This window comes from Staurois parvus, unplaced genomic scaffold, assembly GCF_062004578.1.
Source record: "Staurois parvus isolate SC_StPar_1 unplaced genomic scaffold, SC_StPar_1.0 ptg000031l, whole genome shotgun sequence".
NCBI lineage: Eukaryota > Metazoa > Chordata > Amphibia > Anura > Ranidae > Staurois > Staurois parvus.
Window position 1 is genome coordinate 4,140,925 of NW_028317827.1, and position 13,890 is coordinate 4,154,814.

The 13,890-nt window shown below is 40.7% G+C and overlaps 1 protein-coding gene across 3 annotated transcripts in view; it reads left to right on the forward strand.

Annotated features, from left to right (window-relative positions):
- GPD2 (glycerol-3-phosphate dehydrogenase 2) overlaps positions 1 to 13,890 on the forward strand; it is a 304,438-nt gene that overhangs the window by 107,852 nt on the left and 182,696 nt on the right. For all 3 annotated transcript variants that reach the window (XM_089659673.1, XM_089659690.1, XM_089659682.1), the window contains exons 7-9: positions 8,376 to 8,540; positions 11,628 to 11,772; positions 12,325 to 12,518. In XM_089659673.1, coding sequence (XP_089515799.1) covers positions 8,376 to 8,540; positions 11,628 to 11,772; positions 12,325 to 12,518 — 504 coding nt within the window. The remainder of the gene's footprint in view (positions 1 to 8,375; positions 8,541 to 11,627; positions 11,773 to 12,324; positions 12,519 to 13,890) is intronic.

Genomic DNA, 13,890 nt, shown 5'->3' on the forward strand with positions numbered 1-13,890 from the left:
ACAGGTCTGTCATCTGAGTTGCTGTGGATGACATCCCTGCATACAGACTTTTCAGAAACTTCTCCATGCTGAGGGTGATTTTCTTTATGCCACTTACCCATTAGGATGAACAGAAACATATGGGCATGTTTTATGCCTTAAAACATTTAAGACCGTATATAATAGAGAGACAAAAATGTATTTATTTTTTTCATTAGCAAGTTTATTGCTAGAAAAAAATGCATACACGCCACATTCAAATTCATGTCCTAGCACATATTAAAGTATATAAATGTGTGCATTTTCAGACGCACGCATGGATGGACCTATCTTTTGCATGCAATTTTTGTGGCATTGCAGTTTTCCCCTCTTATACACTTATGTATATTTATATAACTAATTCATGAAATACAGGAGGGATCTGGTCACATAAGTCACCCAAGTAAAACACCTTTTAAGCCAAAGTCCTCAGTTAAAGTTTAACTAAAGGCTGAACTGCAGACTCAAAATGTAATGAAAAATGAGGTGCTTTAACAGTGGGTGAGTTTACACAACATCTGTCAGCAGCTGCGCTCCACTTTTAAACTCAGGTGGCCAGGTCATTTTTGTAAATTTTCCATTGATCTTTTATTTTTCCCTTACAGCTTTCAGAGTTTGTAAAAGACCCTCCAAACAATATATTTTCTGAAACCAGATGACTAGTAGAATATAAAGAAGTTGCTACTGAATTAAAGAGACCCTGTAATATTTGCACAAACGTTTATCAAAGCAATATTTTCACTAAAAATACACTAAAATCTTTGTTAGCAGATACAAATACAGCAAATTTTACAAAATTCCTGCTAAATTCCTACTAAATATGAAAGCGTAACCTGTATTGAGTTAACAAACAGACATTTTGTAAATTTTAAATTGTGCCTTTTTGCAAAATGGTGAAAAATTAATGTACGCAAAAATGTAAGTTGTTGCTGAATTTTAATAGCCATCAATATTTGCGCAAATGTTTTAAAAAAATATTTTCGTTAAACATACACTAAAATCATTATTAGCAGATACAAACACAGCAAATTGTACAAAATTCCTGCTAAATTCCTACTAAATATAAGTGTACCCTGTAATGAGTTAATAAATAACAAATATTTGTAAATTTTAAATTGCACATTTTTGCAAAATGGTGAAAATCAAACGTACTCAAAAATTAGTGTGAACCTAGCCTTAATATATTTTTTATTTTTGTAACAACTTTATTTTTATTACTGAATATTTTTTATAAATATTTTTAAAATTTTTTGGGAAGGGGGGAGGGCTTTGGGCTCTAATCTCTCTTTTTTGGGACAGAGAAAGGGACTGAAGACAGTCCCTTTCTCTGCAGCCTTAGCTGACACAAAGTAAATACAGCTTACTATGTGTCAGTGATTAATGAATACTGAGGCGATCTGTACTGTTCCCTGTCCGTATTCATTAAGGAAAGGACCAGCCTCCCCCCATCCTGACAGCTGTCAGCACTGCAGCCGGCGGGAGTGTGAGGAGGGAGAGCCTGCTAACAGTGCTGCATGGGGGGAAGTTCAGTGGTGCCACAGGGGATGGTAGCGTGGTACAGGAGGGTTGCAGGGGACGGGAGAGCCACAGCTGTGCTTACCCCGCTCTGCAGCTGGCCAGAGGTGAGAAGGCAGAGCTTGCTAGCAGTGCTGCATGGGGGGGGGGGGAGGATTGTGGGTGCCACAGGGGATGGGGGGCAAAGGGGGGGTTTGCGTGGAACGGGGAGAGCCACACCGCTCTCCATCCTGACAGCTATCAGCGCTGCAGCTGGCCGGAGGGTGAGGGGGGAGAGCTTGCTAGCAGTGCTGCATGGGTGGAGGGTGGGGGACATTGTCAGTTTGCACTGAAGGGGGAGTCACAGCTTAGGCTGTAGCTCCCATGCAACTACTGGCAGGAGAGACAGAGGAGGCAAGCCTGTAATTGCATGGGAGCCACAGAGGATCGGTGCTGGGGGGGGGGGGGTTGGGGGGGAAGGAATTCTGTTCTGGGGGACACAGAAAAGGGGGAGGAAGGGGCCAGTAAAGGGGGTGGTTGCAGCTCAGAAGTAGTTAGGAGAAATGGAGGGGAAAAAGCAGTGGATGAGAGGCACAGCAGCAGTGGCGGGTTGGGAGGGGGATCCCATTTTAAGTTAATAGCGCTGATCAGAGGCTTGTTAGCTGCTATTTAGAGCTATTATTTTGTTCAGCAGAGTGACGTGACCATGAGCTTGTAGCAGAAGCAGGAATGTTAGAAATGTTAGGTGCGTAAGGCTTACAACCTGGCCAGCTGGAAGCAGTGCTGTAGGTCCTACAGACCTGGCAGTGAAAGGATTAAAGAATTTGCCACCTCTCTGTCAGTCCCTGCACTGGCATCCAATCATCCAGTGAATAAACCAACAACATACAAAACCATTTACAACTCTGCCCAAAGCTATTTCACCAATCATTTCTCAATATACCACCCAAACAGTCCTCTCCACGTCTCCAAAGACTTTGTGCTCTTCAGCTTCCTTGTGTCCTCCTCCCATGCTCACCTTCAGAATTTCTCTGGAGCCTCTTCCATCCTTTGGAACTCCCTATATCAATCTGTCTGGCTGTCTCCCACTCTGCCCACCTTTAGGCGATCCCTGAAAACTCATTTCTGAAGGGAAGCCTATCCTGCCTCCATCTAACTGGAGTGGAACTGAGGAAAATAATCCCTTGGTGGATCCATTGGTTTTATATATATTTTAAACTGTTTTTTCTAGCCTTCAGGCAGCCCCAAATGGAATAATTAGAGACCACTACTCCTAAAGCGGATATAAAGGTTCAGTTTTCGTTTAGTATAGAGTAGCCCCAATCCTCCTCTTCTCTGGTCCCCTCCCAGCACTTCGGTCCCAGCTTCTCCCCCAAGTCTATGAGACACATTTTTTTTAATTTACTTTTTTTTATAGCCATGTCCTGCTGGATATTCAGAGGCACTGGTGACATAGCCAGACAGTTGCTGCCTGGGAAGGCTACATCACCGGTGCATGGCAGGGAAACCTCATTTGAAAACTGCAAGATCTCGGACACAAATTCTTTTTCCTAAGGCTTACAGCAGTGAGAACTTGGCGTAGAAAAAGCTGACCACTGATGGTGTCAGCTGTTACAATGGCATTGCAGGTTTACATGAGGAGGAAGAAATCAGGCATTAGTATATTGGATCATAGTCAGAAATAAGGCAACCAATATTAATTGGATGTATTTATTTTGCAATACTTATTTCGATGATGTGCTGGTAGTTTCATGTAATTGGGAAAGGAAGAGGTGGTCTACATTAAAGGTAAATGTTCCTGTATCGCAGGCATGTGCTGTTACACTTTAAATTCTAGTTATTCTTGAATATACAATTTTTTATGAATTATTTGTGTAGTTTTTTTACCTCCTCGTTCACCCCCCATCCCCTTCCCGTTTTACTAGAGTGCAAGGAAAATTGCATAATCGAAGTAAATAGCTGAAAATCACTTCTCCTTATTGATTTAACCGTGGCCACGACAGGACGTTAAGGGGAGTGGACAGAAGGCCCACTAAAGCATTGATCTCAGCATTGCCCTTTTGCCATAGACAGATTACTTGTGCAGCTCTGCCAGGCATACCAGACGGATCATAGGCCAAATATTTTACATAATCAATTTTGTGTTAAGAGTTTGGTATCCCAGCTGCATATATCAACAGCCATTTCTATTACTCTGATGTCCTCCCATTTGGTATTTAGTGGGTGGGCCAGTGCTAACATTTCAGGATTTTGGTTGTACTACTGCTGATCGGATAATCAGAAAATTAATTGCAAAACGTAGAGTCATTTCACTAAAGCAAGGCTCTGGGCCTTCGAGGGAAAATGATAAATCTAATACCCCATGTGAAGACTGAATTAGAGAAGATTAATTTGTCGTCGCTTTTTTTCTTTTAATTCTTGATCTTTAACTGTTTAGGAATAAAAAAGACTAGCACCTTGTTGATATAGTTTGCTTCAGCCTACAATACTCTGCACTATATACTGTAAAGGTACGTACAAATAAACTGGCAGCATAAAGTAAGTATAGTTATTGTTGTCCATGGCAACTCATTCGTTTCTTCATTTTGTGCACATACGAAGGAGGCTCTAATTGCTTGTTGTAAGCAATACAGACACTTTGATGCAAGAAAAAAAATGTACTAGTATAGTTCTATATGAGGAATTATAGGAGAGTTGGTAAAAAGCTTTCTGTAAGTGATTAAAGCCTGCAGTGGGAAGGAAATAAAGAACTTTCACACATTTTAAAAAAAATTGTATTTAGTCAACAAGGATTAAGTGCTTGTAGAGACTCTGTCTCTGGCACTCTTCTCTGCCCCTCCAGTGCTCACTGAAGTGCTGGGCTTTGGTGGGGGCAGAAGGGGCTGGCTCAGGCACTCGGCGGATCGCTAAGAGGCTGAGCCAGGTTCCAGTCCAAGCTTCTGGATGGATTCCCACCATATGGTCAGGATTTTTTTTTTGGACCATCTCTGTGATGTCAGCCGACAGTGGACTTTAGCCCACTGTCGGCTGAAAAAAAGTCACAGGACTTCAGAACCAACTGCACTCCGGTGATCCATAGAAGTATAGCCAAAATAGGGTTATACTTCTTTAAAATCTATTGTAAGCTCGAAAGAGCAGGGCCCTCAATCCCCTCATGTTTTGCATTGTATTGGTATTGTTCTGTCACATGTTCTGTCCCCCTTTGTAATGTACAGCGCTGAGCGAATTATTGGAGCTTTATAAATACTGTATAATAATAATAATATTGAGAGGACTTCTCTAAAGTGAGAAGAGAATCCCTGAGGGCTGGTTCACACTATAGAAATACAATCAAGATGCATTTCTATTTTTGCATTTTTGATACATTCCGGTGCATTTTTTCCCCTTTTTTTTTCTTCACCTTAAGTAAGGACATGTGCACTCCAGCGCGTTTTACCGTGTTCTCGTACAGTTCAGTGCAGAAAAAATGTAGCATGTTCTAATTTTTTTTTTTTTTTTTTTTACTGGAATGCACTGGAACTGACCGCAATGGTGTGAACTATGCCTTTGGAAACCATATGGTTAAAGTGATTGTTAACACTTACATATATCCAGTGAAGTGACTGGCCTTCGGTGATACACAGAAATATAACAAATCCTACATAATTTTGACCTGTCTATCTGCAGTCTTCTCTTCTCTACATCCATTCAAAATGCTGGATTTATAAAGCTTGTCTGAGAGTTTAGAAAAAAAGGGATGGAGAGCTGAAACTACAAACTGCAGCACTCTATGAGGAAAGCTCTAAGAGCTGATTAAAGGGAAGAGACCCCCCTCCGCACAGCACACAGGATCAGAGCTGAGGCTGTCAATCTGCTGAGGATCCCTCTCCTGTCTCTTGGTGTCAGGAAAACCTTGTCAGAAGTAATTCATGGTGATAGAGGAAGGAAGCAACAGACATAAAAGACACTTGGTGCTCGTAATGGAGACACGTACACACTATAGAGACATATGCTTTGATCATATTTCATGTCTGAGGTTCACCGCTTTAACTGCCACTTTTGCTGGACAGCTTGGTCTGTTAGAGGATTGTGGCAAACTACTTACCATGGTAAATTTTTATTTATTTTTGTAAAATCTCTATGCCAAATGGAAAAAAAAACATGTAACTTCTTAAAAAGTGTTATCTGGTATTTGAATTCAAGTTGTTAGCCTGGTTTATCTAACGCTACCCTCTCCCCATATTGACAATGCTGCTGTCCAAAGGTGTCTCTGTTTCTCCTCCTTCTCATCAAAAGTGAAGACACCCTAAGACAGGAAGTCTGTTATTGTTTTGATCAACAGGTGAAAATAAAGGGAAGGAAAGCTTAAAAAAAAAGAAAAGAAATGCAGCCACCATGTCTAAGAATTGGTAAGCTGCAATATATTACATTTTTGTTTCTGGGTTTACTACAGTTTTAATCCCACTTCACGATAACCTGGCACCTTTTTTATTTAATAAAATTAATTTCCATCTACTTACTGATTGGTTGCTCATATGCCTGTTTCTGACTATACTGCTAACCAGCTCATTTTATTATCCATTAATCTTGAAGAATATAATTCTCTTTGCTGCTATACAGTTCATCAGTCAATTATGTTATACTTTATACTGAAGCAAATTAGTCTTGCACTTCCTTTGTTCTCCAGTTGATTATATTATTCATGTTGAAGTAAAAGTGTTCTTGCACTTACATTGTTCACCCGATGACTATGCTCTATTAATATTAAAGAAAAAAATGTGTTTACATTTGCAAGACTAATTATATAGCATACCAAGACGAAAAGGTTGACTACTATTGCAGAGTGATGACGACTTCTTCATTACATGATGGCTCATTTCTACATGAAATGCTTTAAATACAATGTTTATCTTTTGTGATTTATACAGCTCTTCTTTGTGTAATGGGGAGTGATGACTAAGAACTATTAGTTTAAGGTGTCTTGGAAATGGGCGGGCGAAGAAAAAAAAAAAAAGCAATGTTTTACACTGATCTGTACATATGTGCATTGTTGTCTATAGAACTAATCCCACAACTGTGCAAAGCCTTGTACACAGGATGAGAATATCGGACAAAAAAAAAAACGCTTTCAGAGCGATCGTCTGATAATCTGACACAGCTTTTGAGAGCCGATCACTTCATGTGAAAATATCTGACGGGACAAGAACAAAAAAGTTTGTTGTATGACAACAGAACAGTATTCGTCCATAAAAAAAACAAGTAACCGAGCATGCTCGGAAATGAAAGAATACATTACAATATAATACAATACAATTTGATACATCACTTCTAAAGTTGTATTCTGTCATACGAGAATTTTCGTAACTTTAGTAAACTAGTAGTAGACTAGCATGCAAAAAAAAAAAAAAAGAAACAAAACAAACGGCTGATCATTCGTCCAATATTCTTACTGTGTGTACAGGGCTTTAAGGCCTCATTCACATGGCCATAAAAGAATGTATGTCCATACGTTTTTTTATATATGGATCTGAATACAGCTGCATTGTTTTCAATTGAGCCATTCGCACAGGTGCGTAAACATGAATTGCATTCAGATCCCTAACACAGAATCCAAAAATCTGCATTTAAGAAATTACACATAAAACATATGTAAGCACATAAATTGGATCTAAACAAAGAGGGAAAAAATTATCATTATGTACACATCTTTACACATTTAAATCTATATCCAATATTTTACTGATCATCACGCGGGAACTTTTCTACTAGAAAACACATGCAAATTAAAGTATAAAAAATTCTTATTATGATTTTTTTATTTTTAGTTTTGGATAGAGGGGAGATGGATTAGAAAGTTTTTATTGCTGTCTGTTTTTATTGCTGTCTCTGTCCCCTTAGCGAAATTCACCCTCTCTATTTGTCTTGTTTACCATTATCATTCAAAGTAAAAGAAAATCACAAATTGTGGGTTGTCCCCAGAAAAGTAATAGAGGGGAAGTCTTCCAATGGGGACACTGGTTCTGGTGATCTGGGGGTCCCCAGGAGATTCCATTAATTTGCAGGAATTTCCTCTCACTTTCTGTTTGTCTATGGGACAGGAAGTGAAGGGAAATCTCCACAATGGAACAAAGTTGACAAAAATAAACCTTACAGGTGTTACTCCCTTACTCTATCCAGAGTGCAAAAATCCTCCCTGTTTTCATTGTTGTTTTCAACATTTACATTACTTTTTCATGTAAATTGGCCTTGTGCTTGTTTGCTTTGTCATGTTTTCATGATGGCATTTCATATCCAACTTTATTTAAGCTACCTAGTAAATATATGTGCGTATCAGACAGTACAATCAGCACCCTTGCTGAATAGACTTTGAACTGTTAGAATATGATAAGCTACCTAAGGAATGCATTAGGTTCAGTGACTCATTTTGGGTCCGTGCTGATGGGTAGACTTTCATTGAGATAATAATAGGAGCACTAACGCACAATTACTCCGCTATTTGTTACAAGTAAATATGGCGGCCCCCATGTACATATATAATTATAAATTTTACATAGGGACATGTTTTTATGAGGACATTGATATAGTTTTTTTTTATAGATATACTGTATATGAGAAGAATTCTAAGAAAACAATTCCTTTAATAGCATCATTAGGTCCTCATGTACATAAGCAAAGTGGTGACATGAAGTCATGGGGCAGGTTAACGCTGTGATGTGGAAGAGACAATGTATCTTTAAATAATCCCTGTGAGATCCAGCCAGCCATCATGCAGATTGAGTGTGACAGGGACAGCTGTGACATATCGGTTTTGACACACTTCCATAGCACAAGTTAGTGGCTTGAGGTGACTCATGTCCTTCCCTTGATTGTGCCCTCCGCTGCAGGACAACACAACGATGCTCGGATGAACCTCGCCATCGCTCTCACTGCTGCCAGGTACGGGGCTGCCACAGCCAATTATACTGAAGTGGTACGCTTGCTGAAGAAGACAGATCCGCTGAGCGGCATGGAGCGCGTCTGCGGCGCACGCTGCAAAGACGTTCTAACAGGTATCAGACTTGTGGCCCGTTTGTGCATTTTGTAATACCTAAATTCAAGCAAAAAGATGCTTTTTATTTCTTTCTTGTATTTACTTGTATTGGTAGGACCACGAGGGGCATACAAAACGTTAAACCTCAGCTATATGTAAACGAGGAGTAAATAAAATGTAAAATAAAGTTTTTCATTCCTGAACAGAAATTGAAACCTTTTTATACCCATGTGTTTTTTTTCTTTTGCAAGGGGGGGTAGATTTACTAACATTGGAACACTCAGAATCTGGCGCAGATGGGCATGGTAGCCAATCCGCTTCTAACTTCCACTTGTTCAATTAAAGTGTTACTAAAGACAGATTTTTAAAAAAAAATTAAAATAGCAAACATGTTATACCCACCTACTCTATTGCAGTGGTATTGCACAGAGTGGCCTGGTTCCTCTTCTCAGGTTCCCCAACGACAATCCTGGCTCCTCCTCTTCTTTGTGTGTCCCCATAGCAAGCCATTTGCTAGGGGACACACGCTGCATGCTCTCTCCCGAGCTGCGCTCCATAGACACACAGCAGGACTTAGTTCCCCCCCCCCCCCCCCCCCCATACACACACTTCCTTTTCACTGCATTTGATTGACACCAGCAGAAGCCAATGGCTCCTGCTGCTGTTTGAGTCTCTGTGTGAAGAGGAAGCGAGGGGAGAAGAGATGCAGCAGTGTACATCGCTGATCTTTTCTGTCCTTTCTTCTCCCCTCTCTTCTTCTACACCCAGGGAAGGGGAAGCACAGAAAAATAGAAAACGTTTTTTCTAGCAGGGAGCACAGCAGGCTCCACCCACTACATACTGCCTGCAGAAAACTACAGGAGGGGGCAGATACAGGACCAGGCCCCCTGTACAACGAAAGAAAGCAGCAGTGACTGCTTTTTAATACAGGAAGCGCCTGCACAGAGGACAGCACACAGAGCACACCAAGATTCAAGTAAGCACAGAAACACAAAGCTTCTTCTATTTTGAAGATATTTGCTTTTCGCAGAGCTCCTGTTTAAATTACAGTGATTGAGTCACCTGCACTGCTTGTTGGTGAGGGCCCATTTACACCATTGCTTTGTGGTGATGCGCATTGTTGAGCTGCAGTGTCATTCATTCTAAATGTACCCTAATGCACCTTCCCAGTACTCTTGTGTTGCAGTGCAATACGCTAATATTTGCTTCATTGCAAAACTTTTTTTTTATGCTGTCTTAATGCAACACATGGTAACATGCAACATGTCCTTAAAGTGGAGTTCTAATCACATTGTAAAAAAATAAAAGTCAGCAGCTAAAAAAAACTGTAAGGGAGGGGAGGAAAGGGATAACTTCCACTTCCAATTGCCTAGGCGATCCCTGTGTAAGTGGGAGTGGGTACCTGTCAATTTCGGGTTACCGCTCTCCCCATGATCCCCAAAGGTGCAAATCCTTAATGGGAGTGGGGGACCGGTCTTTAAAGCGGAACTTCCCCTTTTGGGTGGAGCTCCGCTTTACTGTACCACAGCAAACCAGGATTTTAAAGCATTTACTACTTTAAAAGTATAACCTATGGTGCCTTTGTTAGTCACTACTGTAGGCAATAAAATGATGCTTGCTAGACCGCACGCACTCTCTCTCTGTCTCTCTCTCTCTACAACTCACGACACATTAGTGTGATAGTCAGTGGGAAGAATGCTCCTTACACCTGTGGACATTGAGAATTCCTCCCTTACAGATCGCTAAAAAGATCAGTGGTGTCAATGGGAACTTATCTGAGAGACAGAAGTTGCTCAAGGAACCCCTAGCAACCTCTGGAGGAACCCTAGTTGAGAAACCCTGATACAGTGCTTATATATTCACAGCAGAGGATCCTTTGGGTAAAGCCAGGCAATAAAGAATGACTTTTGCATCCTTAGCAGTGCACTAGGCAGCTGGCATTATGTGCTTACAACCTCCCCTGCCATTGTTAACATCTACTGACAGGGACTGCAGCTTTGAGATAGTGATACCTTTGTTGCTGCCTTTGAGGAGTGATCATATTAACACGGGTCTGCAAACTTTCTAAACAAAGGGCAATTTCACTGTCCTTTTGCCAGACTGTGGCCAATGGCAGTGAGAATAAACAATGCACCAGGCTCTGTGGTCAGAGAAGTAAACAATACCTTAGGGTCAGTGGGGCAAAGAAAATGCATCAGGCATGGTGAGCAGTGGGAGTACAAAATTACTTAGATCTTTTGGTTAATGGGATGAGTAATCCGTATAGCCAGTGTGAGGAACAGTGCCCCATTGTTGGCGTCAGTATGAGAAACAGTGCCCCATCATTGGTATTAGTGGGAGCAATAGTGCTCCATCGTTAATATCAATAAAGAAATAGTGCCCCATCGTTAGGGCCAGTGGAGAAATAGTGTCTCATAGTTGGTGTCAGTGGGAATAATAGTGCACTATCCTTGGTGTCAGTGAGAGGAATAGTTTGTCATAATTGGTGTCAGTGGGAGGTCTAGTGCCTCATCGTTGGTGTCAGTGGAATAGATAGTGCCTTGTCATTGGTATCAGTAGGAGGATCAGTGCCCCAGCGGTGGTTTCAGTGGAAGGAATAGTGCCCTATCATTGGTATAAGTTGGAGGAATAGTGCATTATCATTGGTGTCAATGGGAGGAATAGTGCAACATAGATGGTGTCAGTGGGAGGAATAGTGTCCCATTGTTGGTGTCAGTGGGAGGAATAGTGCTCCATCATTGGTGTCAGTGGGAGAAAGTGTCCCATCTTTTGTATCCATGTGAGGAAAAGTGCCCTATTGTTGGTTTGGGTGGGAGCAATAGCCCCCAAAGGGCAGTTGCAGGCAAGCAAATGGCCATTTCCATTTGGTTTGCAGTTTGGCACCCACTGTAATAACAGCTGTTATAAAATACATTCTAGTTTAGTAAAAAAAAATCAGAAAAATAATATTGTTCCCCATGTCTGTATAATTGACAGATATTGGACAGATGGCTAGGAATATTTGTATTATTGCCCCCTCCCCCTCAAAAAAAACAAAAAATCTTTAAGGATGTAAGTTTTAAGAGTCATGTACACCATAACATTAAATGCATGTTTTCTATCACAGGGCAAGAGTTTGATGTCCGTGCCAAATGTGTTATCAATGCCACTGGACCTTTCACAGACTCTGTGCGCAAAATGGACAATCAGGCGTTCAGCAACATCTGTCAGCCAAGTGCAGGGGTGCACATTGTCATGCCCGGATACTACAGGTAGCTGTATTGTGATTCACCCTAAAGCCTTAGAATGGAATTATATGTTCTACCAATGGGAACTAAATAGGCAAAGTGAAAAATCCTCTTTAAATGTGTTTTTTTGTTTTTTTTATAACTAAGCCCTGAGTATAGTGCCAATGGATGGGATCTGCAAGAGACCTTTTTTTATTTTCCTTGCAGACCCGTTTATCTCAGATAATGGGAATCTAAATTATTTATATATTTTTTTAGCTACCCAAGTAAAAGTGATTTGGTTATTGTAAGTGATCCTATACATTAAAATAGTTTTAAAACTTACATTGTAAATGTTATGTATATGATGACTCATTACACAAGCAAGCTGTGTTTTCTGCTTATAATTCTCAAAAATCATTGTGATTTGGTGCTCTTTTAGTAAATGATGGCTCAGACCAATTGAAAACAACAGTCCCATTGGCTTTATCCCAGTGGATATTTAGCAGGGTTCAGAAATTGGTTGCAACCATGGCTCAGAATGTGTTCTCACTGTAAAAACACCAGAACTCCTCACTAATGTGTACTGTCTTGCAGCCCAGATAACATGGGACTTCTGGATCCAGCCACCAGTGATGGCAGGGTGATATTTTTCCTGCCGTGGGAGAAAATGACCATAGCGGGTACCACTGATACACCAACAGAGATCACACATCACCCCTGTCCCACAGAGGAAGACATCAACTTCATATTGACTGAAGTACGGAACTACCTTAGCTCTGATGTAGAAGGTAAACCATTAAATATGTTTCTAAAAATCAAAGCAATCTATAGTCATAGGCAGGCATTTATTATTGCCTGCAGTGTTGCAATGGCTGCAGAAGGAGCATTCTCTGTAGACTGTTCACTTTGAGTGTTTGTTGTGAACACTGCCACAATAGTGCTATGTAGCCACAAGGCCCAGTTTCCAGCTGCTCATTGTTGTTATTTTACTTCTCACAATAAATGCCTCAGAGTTGATAGGCTAAGTGGCCGTCTTCCTATCCTCTGTAGTCTGGGATCTTGGGTAGGCTTTTCGACAGCACTGGAGTACCGCAAACTTACAGCCATGTTCCCTAAGAGGCATTGGTGGATTATGGAGAAAAACAGCAGTTGCAGCGGTGGACCCTAGAAGAAGAGGATTGGGGCTGCTCTGTTCATAAACATTGCACAGAGCAGGTAAGTATACACGTTTGATATTTTAATAAAAAAACAAAAAAAAACAAAGGTTTAACATCACTCTAATCAAGATTCTCCATGTTGCCAATACATGTTAGTATAAATTATGCAGTTGGGCAGGTAATGCCTCCATTTGGATTATAGCACTATGCTAATTTTTTAGGCAGGTGTGGAAAAATACTATGTATTTAGAATGCTTTCAGAAATAGAAGTGTTAATAATTTATTTTTATCATTTAACAAAATGGAAAGTAAATGATCAGAATAGAAATTAAATCAATATTTGGTGTGACCACCCTTTGCTTTCAAAACAACATGAGTTCTTCTAGGTACACTTGCACACAGTCTAAGAAGAAACTCAGCCGGTAGGTTCTTCCAGGCATCTTGGAGAACTAACCACAGATCTTTTGTGGATGTAGGCTGCCTCAAATCCTTCTGTCTCTTCATGTAATGCCAGACAAACTCCATGATGTTGAGATCCGGGCTCTGTTGGGGCCAAACCATCACTTCCAGGATGCCTTGTTCTTTATGCTGAAGATATTTCTTTGGCTGCATGTTTGGGGTTGTTATCCTGCTGCAGAATACATTTGGGGCCAATCACATGCCTCTCTGATGGTATGGCGTGATGGATAAATATTTGTCTGTATTTCTCAGCAACACTTCTATTTCTAATTTACAGCATTTTTTCCCACCTGCCTAAACCATTTGCACAGTACTGTATATGATTTTTATTAATTGCGCCACTCCCTGACATATGGATTAGGGGTCAATCTCCATTGTTTAGGGATCAGCACCCTACCTACAGTGGGGAAAAAATCACAAGAATTATTCTTCCCTGCCTTGAGGGACTCTGGGAGTATAGAGTGTGGAGCTATCTCTGCAGTCTCCAGCAATGTTGTACATATATTGCAGGTCCATAGAATGAAAATATCCAACCAGTAGGGAC